Source organism: Drosophila melanogaster, chromosome 2R (assembly GCF_000001215.4).
Source record: "Drosophila melanogaster chromosome 2R".
Lineage (NCBI taxonomy): Eukaryota > Metazoa > Arthropoda > Insecta > Diptera > Drosophilidae > Drosophila > Drosophila melanogaster.
Window position 1 is genome coordinate 7635890 of NT_033778.4, and position 15351 is coordinate 7651240.

At 46.1% G+C, this 15351-nt stretch overlaps 1 protein-coding gene across 15 annotated transcripts in view; it reads left to right on the forward strand.

Moving 5' to 3' along the window:
- Nucleotides 1–15351, forward strand: part of M7BP (Myosin-7a binding protein) — a 28546-nt gene that overhangs the window by 12648 nt on the left and 547 nt on the right. For 4 of the 15 annotated variants that reach the window (NM_001259256.2, NM_176100.2, NM_170613.3 and 1 more), the window contains exons 6-14: nt 2709–3016; nt 3815–3982; nt 4042–4162; nt 4228–4728; nt 12408–12621; nt 12694–12808; nt 14422–14919; nt 14973–15113; nt 15180–15319. In NM_001259256.2, coding sequence (NP_001246185.1) covers nt 2709–3016; nt 3815–3982; nt 4042–4162; nt 4228–4728; nt 12408–12621; nt 12694–12808; nt 14422–14919; nt 14973–15113; nt 15180–15319 — 2206 coding nt within the window. Of the gene's footprint in view, nt 1–1005; nt 1305–1581; nt 1645–2163; nt 2484–2708; nt 3017–3227; nt 3380–3814; nt 3983–4041; nt 4163–4227; nt 4729–4942; nt 12227–12407; nt 12622–12693; nt 14011–14421; nt 14920–14972; nt 15114–15179; nt 15320–15351 lie in introns of those variants that run through there. The other 11 variants (NM_001103740.3, NM_176101.3, NM_001273853.1 and 8 more) reach the window with 9 other exon arrangements.

Consider the following 15351-nt stretch of genomic DNA (forward strand, 5'->3'; position numbering starts at 1 on the left):
AAATAATGCTTTTTAGGACACAATTCTTTAAATATATCATTGATTTATTTGATAAAATAAAAAAAGTATTAGTAATGATTAAAAATTGCTTTTACCAACTTTGACCTCGACCATTTATACAATTTTGAGCTAAGACATATCTTAAATATAAAATCTATTAAATATACACCTTTTTCAGTAACGAAGTACTAAGTATTTAACTCATCATGTAGTTTTTGTTTAAAAAAGAGTATATATATTAATCGTAACCAAGTAATGTGTATTTCTTGCCCTTGATAAAAACTGCTGTTTGTATGTTGAGGCACTCCACCAAAGACCCTAAAACAAATCTATGAATCAATGATTGCGGCTGTAGTAAAGCTATCTCCTATCAGTGGGTCATAACCAAGGAGTCCAATTAAAATGGCAAAATCAACAACCTGCAGCGCTCTCGCTCCTTGCAGTCTCTGCCTCTCTTTTCAACTCACTGAAATCGCGGTCAATGGTGGTTGATAAGAAGCGGCAAAGAGTCAGTTTGTCGGTGATAAGGCCTTAAAGCTTTGATAAGGTTTTTTTAGCTATTGAAGTGCCGATGACAGCGAGAGCATTATGATACAGCGCCTGCCAGGTACTTTTTCGAGTGCTGCGCTGCCCATTGTCCCAGCCTCAGCTCAGATGACAGACAGCGATAGGCATTAATCATACGCACCGTTGGCGGCTGTTGCTCACCAACAGGTTTGGTGATTGGAAAATTGGCGTAAATGTCTTACTTACAAGACCACTCAAGATGCTGTGTCTGAACAGTCGATTGATTTGGTCACGCTCCCAGCTTAGTTCGGCGATTTGGGCGATTTGGGCGGCAAAACGCCTGTAAATTGGTAAATTGCAAAGCCAAACTGCGCCCCTCGACGAAATCTCGCAACCAGGCCCACTGTACCCATACAAAATATGAACTTGAGTGTGTGAGTGAGTGAGCGTTTAGACGCTCGCCGCTTACCGCTCGGCAATCGCACGGAACGTAACTTCAGTTGCCAGATGCGACGCGTCGCGATCGTAACGCCAATTCCGCTCCGGCCCAAAAAGTCCGTCCGAAACGTGTGTGATAACATGGAATAAGCCAACAACATACCTCGCGTAGTCGTGCATAGAACAAGAATTTCGGTCAGCAGATAGAGGAACTTTTCCATCTGCCAGATAAGACCTTAAGTCAAATAGACCAAGAGCAACGCATTAAGTGACGAGCTATCAGCAACCTTGACCCCACACTAAGTTGGCAAAAAACATACATACATATAATGAGCAAAATTGAAATCAATAATCGTGAGGTAAAACAAAGCGGCAGATGAGGAAGAGACCCTAATCAACGCTAATAAATATTAATGATCCCCCTTCATCCACGATATACCCGCTTGCAGCTGGAGCTCCCAATGTGTAATCCCGAGATTAACAGCGAATTATGATCGTGAAAAGATGATCGCTGACTTTCAACACGCTTCCGTAACCCAAATCGCTCTGCATTTTATCATTGACCTTAACTAAAGTTAAGTAAAGTAAAGCTCTGGGCCGAGTTGGCCCCTTGTGCACCTAACTTATAGCTGGCCAGTTAAACGATCGAAGTCGGAGCAGTCGGAAGGGCCTTTATCGAGCACATGAACCCACTGGCAGGCACGCAGGCATGGCGGTGAAATTAAAAATGAAAATAAAGTGGAAAACGGCGAGTGATAATTGCCCGAGTGATTTTGCCTGAACCCTGAACTTTGGAGTCGGACAATAGACCCGGAGATAGAGAAGTGATCTGATCCGATCCGGTTGGTTCTGTCCGTCCGTCCGTCCGTCCTAGGGGCCAGTTTGTGGGTCTATTTCTATTGGTGACTCGTTCTGGATACGAAAGTGTGCGTCTGTGACACCTTTTGCACACCTGAATGACTAACGGTGGACTAGCTGGCTGTTCGAGCAGCTAGACATCACTAGATAAAGAAATATGGGCGGCATTGTAACGCAAAATAGATAACTCGGGGTTATTCATTATGCGATGTGGTATTTACCGCAATACGTTAATAGACTTAAAAAAGTCAAAGGAGAATGATAAATATGCGAACCATAGTCGCGATTTTCAGCCCCACTGGAGCTCCGGCTGTTCAAGCGTTTAGAGGAGGCGGTGACATATCAAATTTATGTTTTCAGCTCAATTAGGGGAACAAAGCTAACAAAAAAAAAAAACCAAACTCAAATATGTGCTCAATATAATTAGCAGCCCAGCCGACCGTTATATCAATGAATGCTCCAAACAAAACCGAAACACAAACGTAAACGTAAATAAACAAATAGGCGAGATATTCACGATTCAGCCGTATCCGTATCAGACGTAGACGATATTTGCGAGTGTATCTACATATACATATATGCATGCAGCATGGACTTTACTTTGGGCCTAGTCACTGGCATGTATGCCGTTTTGGCCGTAATTGTCTTTTACGTGGTTTACGTCATTGAGGTGAAATTAGGTATGGCTAAAACACAACCACTCACACTCACTCAATCACTTACTTTCTTCATCGCCTTTCACACGCCCATAATCACTAGTCTAGAAGTAACCGAGTTTTCACTTTTATTGTATTTTTGTATCGATCTCTTCTGCTAACCAAGCATATCTTGTCGTATTGTGTGGTTTTTGGCTGGCATTCTGGGTCTTGTAAATTCTGCTCACAATGCTCGATACTTGCTTTCAGATCTGCCGGCCATCGTAAATGGCCATACCAACAATAGTAATAATAATAATAACAACAACCATGCGGACTCCGAGCTGGCCGACCTCTCGCAGACCCGACTGCGCAGTCTCATCGAGACCATCATAGCGGAGACCCTGCGGAGCTCCACCCTCAGCGCCAGCGGAGCCGTCTCGGAGATCAGCCTGGACACCAGGTCTCACGTCTCCGATCTGGCCAATGGAAACGGGCTGAAGCGGCGCCATCGCACCGAGCACTACTTCGAGCCGAAGATCTACCAGGATCTGTTGGCCACAGCGGTGCTAAATAAGGTAAGCTATCTATCTATCAACTCACCAGTTGTGATACTACCCTAGTGTTCCATGCCCCATCCCCGTTGTGAGCCGGACCATTTCCGCCATTTTAACTGGCCCATTCCGGCCAGTTTTCGCTTTCATTCGACCAGCACTTTGGCGGCTTCAATATTCCAGTTGGCCCATCGCCCAAACGGACCAGGCTAATTAGTTGTAGTCCATTGTCTTGCCCGTGCAGACGTTTTAGGCCACCAACTGGTGTACATAGCGGAAGAATAGCTGAATCAATTCCAAAGCTAATTGGATAAATCAATTTGGAATTTGGAAATTCGCATAAGTTTCATCAGCCCAATCAGGATCATGGCTGATCCAGGCGATCAAGTAAATATGAATGATTGCTGAAGTAATAAACTCGGGTAGCTGGCGTAGCTGGATTCAGCGAACGATATCAGCACTGGTACTTCCATCTTATCACTGCGTAACTAATCCAGTCAGCATTAAACTGCCCAATTGCCTTATCGAATTCTTCTTCTGCAACGTGGCCAGTAATAATTGACTTCGTCACGACACTCAATCAATATTGGTCTGGTTAACGATGACGAAACGAGGGAATGGTCGTCAAGTGTCTTAGTAGTTAAATATTGCCGGGTATAATCAGCTTAAGGGCTTTTTTCCTTACAAGCAAGTTGACCCACAACAAATCGGAAAATCGAGAAATCGGGAAATCAGGGGTGCTCTGGGGTTCAACAACACTACTATTGCTATTGCACAATGCCAAGGTCTCAATGGGTTAAAATTTTGCGGTTTCTTTGCCAGATTGTGGATAAGGAAGGGAATACAAGGCTGGCGGCGGAGAGTACGCCGGACTTGAGTGGTCGCCACATTGACGAGAATTTCAATGCCGAAGCGCTGAGCACCACGTCCGGAAGCTCCATTGAACCACGGAGTGATTGCAGCCTCACCGATCATGAAATCGGACTGGATGTAAGGGATTAATCACATGTAGCTTAAACACCTGGTAAAGTCTTCACATTTGATTGCAGAATGGCAAATCCCAATCCCTGCAAACGGACTTGGAAAGGGAATCCGTGCTTAGTGACTATATAGCCGCACACATGGTGCCACTGCCGGACTTTTCAGCATCCGTCACCGAATCCGAGGATGGTAAGTGCCTACCAATGATATACAAAGGTGTCAGATATACAAAGGTGCCTTCACTTCCCTTCTAGATATTGGATCCATCTCCTCGGGCATGATCGGAGATGGAAACTGGGAGGACAACTGGCTGTTCAAGAAGAAACGCAGCTCGGCCACTCCGAGCAGCATTGGCATGCTGGTGCCGGCACCAAGGGAGAATGTACGTGCCCAGATTGGGGATAAGACCACCGACGAGGTGAGCGATCTCTCCGAGATTGGTTCGGACATCGAGGAGAGCTCTCTGGATCTGCTGCGATGCAATGATCTCAACGATCGTCTGCTCAGCAAGCACCTTATTGGTGGGCAAAACACCAAGATGGTCCTCGACGAGCTCGTAGATCGCACCAGTCTCACGTCCCACACATTGCCGGAGGAGAATGAGCCCGCATTCACAGAGACAACCAATGAGTTTGTGGTATCCCCGATGGCCATGCCTTCTGATATAAAGGCGCCTTCTCCGACGCCACCTCCGCCACCAATGATATTCCAGGATGACTTGTTGAACGAGGAACCAGACCACACTCCCATCGCAGGTAACTTCCATGAACTTATCTTATGTACCTCCATCTATAGAATTACTGTTACTATTGCTATGACTTAACTAACCCGCCTTACCCAGATTATTAGCTTGCTAGATCGTTGATAGCTTCTTAGAGGTGTAGACTGCCCGGAACCCATCCTTTAGTAACTCAGTCCACTTGTGCGTGATCTTTGAGCACCGGCATTTAGCAGTCGTTTGTGTTACAGCCCAAGGCGAATCCGAGGAGCTGTCCAGCCTCGATGGCTGCACTGGCTTTAGCACAGTCGAGTACATCGATGAGGGCCAGATGCACGATACTGTGCCATCGGTGATCGAGATCTTGGCAGCCATGGCCCTGGGACCCATGCTAGCTGTTCCGGCATCTGAACAGCCCGGTGCCATGACACCCAGTGAGATGCACACCCTCAAGGAACTGAGTGACTTGGCACTCGCCGAGATCAATGCTCGCACCGTGGACCTGGTGCACGCCCACTCACTGGACATAATTGAAGAGGAGAACACGGAGCCTTCAGAAACTGGCCCAGAGCAGCACCTTGACTTCGTCCCACATTCACCGCTCGAAGAGCTTGCAACTACTGACCAAACGGATGTGCTTCCACCTCCTCCACAATTAAAGCTTATATATGAGACTGAACCGCCGCCGCCTATAGAAATGGACCAAGATATCAATTGTATGGAACCTCAGTATACTGCAGCAATTGTTCCTGAATTAGAGATTCCAGGACAGAATGCGCCTGTGGAAATTGTTTCGCAGATGAAAGCTGATGATGTTACTCCTCTAGAGTCCGTGCAGATTGTGCCAGAAATAACACCTCCTACGGATATTGTACCAGAAGACCAATCTAACGTGGAATCAATTCAAGTAGCATCAACAGCAGAAGTTGTCCATGTGCCATTGCCTGTGGAATCTGGTCCGGAAATACCAGTGCCCTTTGAAATCGTCCCAGATCCCGTGGATCCACCAGAAGTTATAAATTTCGTTTCGCTGGACATGGAAACGCCAATGCCTTTGGACTACGATCCTGAAACTATAAAACTGGATCAAGGCCACGTAGCCAACTTGGTTCCAGGTGATCCCACAGCAAGTTTATCAGAACGAATTCCGGAAATGATTGCAGACCCCACAGCAGCGGCACTCCCTGAGCCTAGTCCCATACCTGTCCCAGTGGACAATGGTACACAATTGGATGAACTAGGAACTATTGAAGATGATTCACATACTACATCAGTCCCAATGGAAAGCGTTTCTATAGTGGAACCTCAAGTGCCTGTGGAAGCTGATGCCCTAACTCAATCTGATCCTGTGAACTTACTAGAGTCGCTGGATAATGTAGAGATTCCACCTTTACCAGGGCCAATATGTTCAGAGCCTGCAAATATTGCAGCCGATTCATCGCTACCTTTAGAAGCCGCAGAGCCCGTGGAATCAACTCCTATAGAAGTTGCTACATTGGATTCACCACAATCTGTAGACACGGAACTACCAACGGCCGTGGAAAGTCTAGTCTCAGTAGGAATGCTTAAAGACGTCGAATCTGTCGATGTGAATGGCTCTGAAACTCTAGGTGTCAGTTTAGGAACTGACTCTATCGTAGTAACCCAGCCACAAGCTGAAGAAACTGTTAAGCCATCAGCTTCTGTGGAAATAGATTCAGAAAATCAAACAGTGGCACTAGTTGTCAATGTTCCAGAATCGCAAGAAATTTCAGAAGAAGCCGTATCGTCAATTGAAACGATAAGTCCACCATTTTCAACTGAAGTTGCAGTTCCAGTAAAGTCCATTGACGTGGAAACTTTAGAGTCTCCAGGAGCTACAGAACCTGCCTCAGTTGAACAATCAGAGACCGTGGATATTGCTCCGGAAATACACAATGTTAACCCATCTGAGCACTGTGAATCGGTTCCTGAAGCGAATGTGAATATACCATCTATGGAAATAGTTCCACTCGAAAATAGCCCGTCCATGGAAATTCAAGACGAATTACCTCAAACATTGGAATCTAGTTCAGTGGATCCCCAAGAAGTACAGCCCGTTGCTGTGGATCCCTTACCGGTTACAGAAGTTGTTCCAGACGTAGTTCCTGTGGAACCCCCATCGATTGTGGAAACTGATCCAGAAACAAGGGAAATAGAAAACCTTGATCCTATGGAAATTAAACCTGATCCAGAATCTAGCACAATAGAAAATCTGACACCTATCGATAGCTTAGCTGCAGTAGAGTCCATCGATGTGAAAAACCAAATTAATTCGTCAAATCATATGGAACAGCAAAACATATCAATAGAACCACAACCGACAGTCCCAATGGATACTATACAGCCAATTGAAATTGTACAAGAAGTACCATGTAACACAGTTGATTTGATAGCCACCACTGAAGCTGTTAATGCTGATCACTCAGAGCCTGGAGAAGCAGGTCTTATAAGCGAAGTACTGCAATTCCATAGTTCTGGAGGAGATCTCCCTGAAACGGACTCTCGCGCAATAGAACCATTACCATTGGCACCACCAGCGGAAGTGATCGAAGTGGTACCCCTAGGATCTGCAGAATTGCTGTCACCATCTGAACCTACTGAAGTAGTTTCTCCATCTGCTATTGCATTACCGGAAAAACCGGAGCCCATGGAAAATGCAACTGAAATTGAAATTGAGGAAATGGTATCCCCAACATCCGTGGAGATTGTTCCTACCACAACAGAAGATTTACACCAAGCTGAATCCGTAGTGGAGACCGCTCGTCCCGTTTCAGCAGTAGAAGAAGTGAAACCCATAGAAGATTCAACAGCTGCTATAGATAAGTCACCACAGATATCACCTATTGAAGGAGAACATTCTCAACATTCGGAAAAGGAAACACCAGAGTCAGTGGAAGTGGGTCTGGACTCACCAAATGTGGCTGACGTAATAACCACGTCGGTTGAAGTAATTCCTACGTCTACGACAGCTGTGACTACATCAGATGGAGCATCAACCGAAATGCCTGAACCTCCTAAAATTTATTGTGAGACTGCACCTCCAGCAGCTGAAGAAATTGAACAGAACGAAACTGTAGAGACGCTATCGGTCTCTGCTGATACCACACTTCCTGAAGAAATTGTTTCTCAAGATGGGAATCTTGAAGCCTCAGAACAGACAGCATCAATAGATGTTACGTTCCAGGCAAACCTTAACAACATGGAATCTAAAGGATGTGTAGAAGTTGCTGTAGATGTTCGAGAATCTAAAGAAGATGAAACTCTGATGGAACCCATCGCAGTAGATGTTGCAGTACCTGTAGAAGTCGTTCCCCAATGTGCAGGTGTCGAATTAGGAGTATCAGAGCCAGAAGAAGCAACGCCTGCGACAAATAATTTAACTTCAGGTGAAAATCCACCAGAGGAAGTGTCAGAATTGGTGGATGTAGAACCAAGGAACCCGCATGAGGAAATACATACAGACTCCTTTGAAAAAGATTCCCAAAAAAGTTCTGATGCAGTGGCTTTACATGAAGATAATACGAAATCCGAGGAAAAAGTGGATCCCCCACAGGTTGCAGAAGAAGTTGCTCCAGACATAATTACCTTAGACCCCCCATCGCTTGTGGAACTTAGCCCAGATACACAAGCAATGGCAATAGGAAACATTGCTCCTTTTGATATTATTCTAGAACCAGAATCCATCGTAATTGAGCAACCGGTACCCGTGGTAAAACCAGAGACAATCGTAGTGGAGAGTGACCCTGAAGCAATTGATCATACAGCGCTATTGGAACCATCAGTTTCTGCAGAAGTCCAAGATAAAGTTGAATCAGCACAGCAACAAGTTTCAGAGAACAAATCCGTCGAAGAGGATTCACTAAAAGTTAGTATAGGAGAAAGGGGAGAAATAATTTCAATGGATCCTATTACGCCTGCAGATGCGGTTTCTGAGCAGAATTTCCGCGTTGAGGATCCAATAACTTCTACTGAATCAACCGCAGTTGAAGTAATAGCTTCTGAATCCATCAATACAGTGGTTGAACCAGTTTCAGTAGCTCAATCGCCAACTATTGAAGATTCAACGCCGGAGGAAGTGACTCAATGTAGTGCAGTGAATTCAACAGATACCGAAGTCGCATCAGCGGCCCCCATCCAAGTTGATCAAAAGATACAACCTGTTCATGTCGAACTCGTTTCTCAAATCGAAGCTAGCGATCTACAAGAATCACCAAAAGATACGGCACAGGTCGAAAGTGATTCAGTGGATCAGGCAATCCTTACGCAAGTTTCAGAGACTGATTCTATAGTAGTGGAACCATCTAGTCCTGTCAAGCAAAGCGAAGATTCCCAAGGGGAACCACCAGGAAGTGCACAGAATGTGTTAGACGTAGGACCTGTTGAAATGGATCAATCGGCCCCTGAGGAAGTTCCTGAAACAGACCCTGTCGCAGTGGAACCATCTGTTCCTGTCGAGGAAGAAGTGATTGAAGTTATTCAACCGGCTCCTAAGGAAATTTCGGATTCTGTGGAGCGAACCTTAGATTCTTTAGGAAACACAGATTTGGTGGCAGAGGCGGAATCTGTAGACACTCCTGCAGAGAATGCAGGACCAGAAATAGGAACATCCGAGTTGGAGAAGGAGTTGTTGGTAGTATCGACGACCATCGATGAACAACCATCGGCTGTTTTGGAGCCCTTAGTGTTGATTTGCCAAGCGGAATCTACAAATCTGGATCATGAACTACCAGAGAACCTTGTACCTCAAGGACAATCAGTTCCTGCATCGTTACCAACTAATTTAACCATACAAACACAACCTACGGACTTGGAGACTCAACCATCTATGGAACTTATTCTGCAAACGGAAACTGTGGATGCAGAAATGGTGAAACCAGTTGACATGGGGGATTCAACAGTAGATAAGTCGCAGGAAACAGGGGAAATGGTTTTGAAATTGGAAAGCTCCAAGTGGGAACCTTTAGAAGCTACTGAGTTAGTCACTATGGAGCCTAGTTCCGAAACGGAATCTACCTGTGCAGATTCCAAAATATATGCTAACTTGGTTCCTCAACTAGACTCAGTTCCTTTGTCTGTACCAACCGAGCTGAGAATACAACCCGAACCAGAGGAGCCGCATGCTTTTGAGAACCCCATTCCAGAAACAGTTTCAAGCTCTGAGGACTTACTAGAACCAGCACAAGTTCTTATACAAGAAGATCCTGTCGCTTTGGAAAACCTACCGGGCGTGCCAATTGTTCCTGATGTACACGCCCATAATTTTGAACCATCTCCTGTGGAAATCACTTCTCAATCTGCGGATACAAACGCCATAGTTCCTGTGGAAGTGGAAACTATTATGAAACCAGAAACGGAAGCCCCATCGCCTATGGCTGTTGAAAGTACTCCAGATTTAGAAGCTGTAGCATTGGACACTAAAGAGTCCGTACCTGCAGCACAAGCAATACCAGTGGAGGTTGTTCCGGAAACAGAACATCTCACAGAGGAAACCAAAAATGAGACGGCAAAAATGGATGCAGAACCAGCTAGAATCTCAGTGGAAATTGTTCAAGAAGAACAACCTCTATCATTAGGAAATAAAATTCCGGTGGAGAATGAAACTTCATCCGCACCGGTTGAAGCTCCTTTCGATACAGTATCTATTCCAGCGAGTGTGGACAGCGTGGAGCAAAAGGAGAGTAACGCTAGTGAAGAACCGCACTTTGGTGAAGATATTTTAAAGAACGATGATGCAATATTAGAAACAGTAACTGCGAATGCCGATTTATCAAGCGATGCCCAACTAGCCAGTATAGACCAAGAATTAAAGGATCCGGCAACAGAAGGTATACACAAAAATACATCGGTAGACTCCAGCTATGGCGATTGCTTCGCCTTAGGGAAAGCCACCACTCACAAGTATCTGCGAAGGCAGCCGAACATCCGAGACACACCACCGAGCGATGCAGACTCACCCAAAAGATCCGAGCCGGTCAACCTCTTCGGGACCATTTGCAAGTTTTACATAAAAGACAAGCGACTGCTGGCCACAATCGAACGAAGGCGCCGCCGCTCCTTGATCATGCACAAGTACCTCAGCTCCTTCGATTCCCTGGATGACAGCATAGACGAAGTTGCGTATGATTCCCATACTAGCCTATTTGAGGAACTAAACGAAGTTAGCTTACATTCCTCCAAGGACATTCAACCCCCAACGGGCAGAGCAGCAACTCCAGTCTCTGAAGTTGACCCCATTGGCTTAGTAGACAATTGCTTTGCATTTGAGACGGATAAGACTGAAACTGATATGGTAGATGATCTTAGCGTAGATACGGATAAGTCCGAATGTATAGTTAACATGAAAAATATGCCTAAGTGTGATTTAGAGACCAAAATTGAATCTGACAATTTGGAGAGTTTAGATACACTGACATCTCCGTGCATTGTTAGTGCAAAAAACCGAGTTGAGTCGCTGGACTTCCAAAGTAGAACAGATACCGCGAATGATGCTTGTTTAGAGATTGACGCATCAGATAACCCTGAAGATCATTTAAAGCATTTAGAAGTCGATGTCACTGTGGGTGATAATGTTATCTTAAGACTAGATATGGCCAGCCAAACCTCCTGCGATATGGCCGATGAACTAGAAGTAGAAGCTGACTCCACCATTGCCTTTAGTTTGAGCGATATCACATATAACTTTATCAATGAAATTCTCTTCTCAGATCAATTAGGTTCTGAGTCCATTCAAAGCGATGAGAGTGAGCCCTCCACTGCCTGCGAGACATTCAACGCAGATGGTGACTCTGATCAGGAGTTTGTTAGCCAGAGGGTCTTAGTCCTAGACGATCAGCGATCCCTTAGTACTAACACAAGCTCTAACAACAATGTGCACACACACCTGCATCTTCCTCTAACCCAAACTAACAACCCGAGCGCGGGAAGCAGACGCACCAATGGAAAACTAACAAATGGTTCCCTTCGATGGTCGGGTAGCTATGCCACCGAGCTCCCAAACGGTGGATCATCGGGTGCCCAACCAGACGACGTTGTCGTCGACGATGACGATGTTGTACTGTTGCGGCGCTTTGTGCCAGGTAACACTCGGTTGTGGCCATAACTGTCATCTCTCGGTGTTTGTTGTCCTCCCCCTACGACTGCTTAAATACGTGTTTATGTTAGCCAGGCTCTACTGTCCTTTGTGTGTTGTGACCCGTCGACGGCTGATCCTTGGCATTCGGATCAGCCGACCTATTTAACCATGAAACAAGGGGAACTGAAAGTAATTACTAGCTATCTATGAAAGTCTCTTTTGATTTGAATAACAAATGAAAAGCCGGTAATTTCGTGCTATGAAAATATGAATAGGTTTTGGAAATATGCCTTATTGTATTAACAAGTTTTTGTTTGATTTCAAAGACTTAGCCATTCCAATTCACACTTCCTTGTAATCATAATAGTGCCTAGTAATATTAAATATTTACTCCTTTTAAAATTTGTAATAAAGAAGTTAATTACGAATTTCAATCGAAATCAAACAAAAAGAGTTTTACTGGAGAAAATTAAAGTTTTTCATTTGCAACTGGGAAGATCAACAACTTTTAAGAGAGAATAGCTTAGCGCAAGTTTGTTAATTACTTTCCGGTCACTCCGATTTTCCCCGCCAAGCTCAGACTCCATTAATTCGTAAACGAACTTGATCCTAACCATTTCCAGGTTCCATTGCGGAACGCGAGGTGAAGAAGTGGTACAACGCCGTTGAAATGCCAAATAATCCGTACTCCCCGGAGGCCCTGAAGCAGCGCATCAGCGGCACCCAGGAGCGCTACATGGATGTGCCCAACATCAGTCCGAGTGCTGAGCAAAAGGCACTGGCTTCGGCGCTGACGGAAAATCCGGATCCGCCAGCGCCCAAAGCGGATTATAAGCGGTGAGTTTGGGAGAGAGACACCTACCAGCGTGTGCTAGGTCTAAGTAACTTTTGTGAATCTCTAATCTTTAGCTATAGCCGCGACTACTACATCAACAATGCTCCCACATCCACTGACAGCACGGGGGGTGGAAAGGCCGCCACAACCAGCGCAGGCGAGGATGTGGAGGACATCGTGATCAACGAGGTAAATCAAGAACCAGAACCACATCCACCGCATGGCCGCATTTCAAGTGGCGCTCAGAGCACCGCTGCCGACCTCTCTCATTGGACCCTATCCACGCCAGTGCGACGCAGTAGCTCACTAAAGTTCATTAACAGCCGCCCCTTCCACTCCCCCTCCCCCTCGCTGGGCTACGAGAGATCGGTGCCCCTCGAGCGACCTTCGACCTCGGCGTCCCATTACCGCGAATCGAGTCTGGGTTTGGGTGACGACGACGACTTTGACCTGAGATCGCAGCGCTCCTGGCGGAGCAGCTACAGTTCACTGCCCAAGCGACACACGCAGTCCTCGCTAAGCCTGCACAGCAATGGTAGCGGGGTGTCCTTTGGCTCGTCCGTGTCCAAGAGACGTCCAGCGGCAGGTGGGCCCTCCGCCGGCGTGCTCACCCAGTTCGAAAAGCAACTGCTGCACAAGGACCTCAAGCGGAATAGCTTCCGGGCGGTGTCCGCCACATCCAAGGACTTTGTCATGAATCCGCTCTTCGAGAGCGAGCCGCTGGGCGAAAAGCCGGCCCTGCGGCCGGAGACGGAGGACCAGGGTGACTCGGGGGTGGACAGCTGCCTGAACGGCTTCAGCGGTGCGGACGCCAAGTACAGCAACAATAGTCTGCTATTCTAGGAGCTCTGGGGATCATTTTGGTCTTAGGCCCCACGATATTTGCCAAATTACGCATAGCTTAGTCAAACAAACAGATGTTAAACACTAGTCAGTATAGCAAACCCAATTTCTCTGTACATAGCAAATAGGATGGGCATCGGCGGGAATAGAAATTACGAAATTACAACAATATTGAAACACGGGAAATTATGAGGCAGGCACAGAATCTCCCGCACTGGAGGGGCAAACGATTCCGACCTTTCCACTGCACCAGCACCTGTTGCACCAACCACGCCACGCGAATGAGAGGATCGAGCTAGTGTTCTGATCGTAGCTTTAGTTAATACCACTTACGTAATGCTAATGCCCTAGAGTATGCAACGTTTGTTTTTAATCATTATACTTGCTGTTAATTTTATGAAATAATATGATAAATCCTGTACCGTATCTGTATGCACACCGCTAACGCTCTTTCCAACGAAACACCATACACATATGCCTAGCGATATCTAGAAATCTAGAAATCTATAATGCAGTAATTCCAAATAAAGCCAAACAATAAACCAACCAACAAACAAAGCCAATACTGAACCACTGAAACAAATGTTTTTAGTATCCGTATCCGAATCCATATCCAAATAATCCTAACGAATTGGTGAGTACAAAGCCGATAATTAGCCGAAATAGCCATTTAGATCTGACTAACAGCATTTGTTTCGAAGTCAAGTGATTGTAACTACTTGTAAATGATAAATCTTACCTGCATGCTGCTGCCCTAGCGTTCAAAAGTCCACCCACAAAAGTCCACCACATCTGCTAGACTCTAGATCCAATCCACGCCTACACTAATATTGAATACTAAAACGCCCACACTTCTTATTTCCATCGAATCCTAACCACGTACACTAATCAACAAACAAACCAACACGCACCCAACAAAACCACTGTCAACTATCAAACCGATAATGTTTTACCAAAAGGCTCGAAAGGCAAGCCAAACTGCCACTGAACAGAATCCGCCGCAGGAATCGATATCGGTATACAAAGCCACGCCCGTCCAAGTCCTGGATGAGTCCCTGGATTCGCAATCGAATCCCTCGCTGTACTCCCTGCAAACCACGACCACAAACACAAGCGATGAATCCGATACGGTTCGCATTTACGACTTTAACAAGCAGGAAACGACGGTTATCAGGGCTGCTCCAGCGGAGCAGCAGCCCAGCGAGTCCACCACTTCATCCATGGAGTCCGCCCAGGGTGCTCCACCATCGGTTTCATCATCCATCGACTCATCAGTGTCCCAGAAGCGGGAGCGCCCTGTGGTTCTTCAGTTCGGCCCAGGCGATTCGGTGCCAACAATAGGATCGCCTGCTAGTACGCCCACGCGGGGATCCACTCCTCCTGCTTTTAGATTCCTGCAGCCCAAACGTCGCCTTATCGATCCCAGTCAGGTGCTATCCGTCGACGAGGATGATGTGGTAAGAGTAACTCGGTTAACTTGGTAATGTATGCTAATGCACACTATTGTTAGCCTGAACCCACAACTCCTGCGGCTGAGAAGCCCGTCATCGAAGATGAGGTGGCCCATTCCATGCCATCTGTTAAGGCTCTGGCGCAGGCATTCCTCCTGACCAGCAAGCACACACAACCCCAACGAAGATGGCGGGCCAAGGTAAGGAAAATAAAGTGAACCTCACCCATTAACAAGTAGTTCAATCAAGTATGATTTCCTTAATAGGTTAGAATAGCAGCCCCGCCAGACACTCCAGATAAGCCGAACACGTCACTGGCCAAGCGGCACAAACTGGAGCACGCCGTCTCCATGGCAGAAGTAGCCGATGAGTCTACGATCGCCTCGGACTTATCATCACTCGAAACGTTAGCTCTTTAGAGAACCTTGGTCGAGCTAT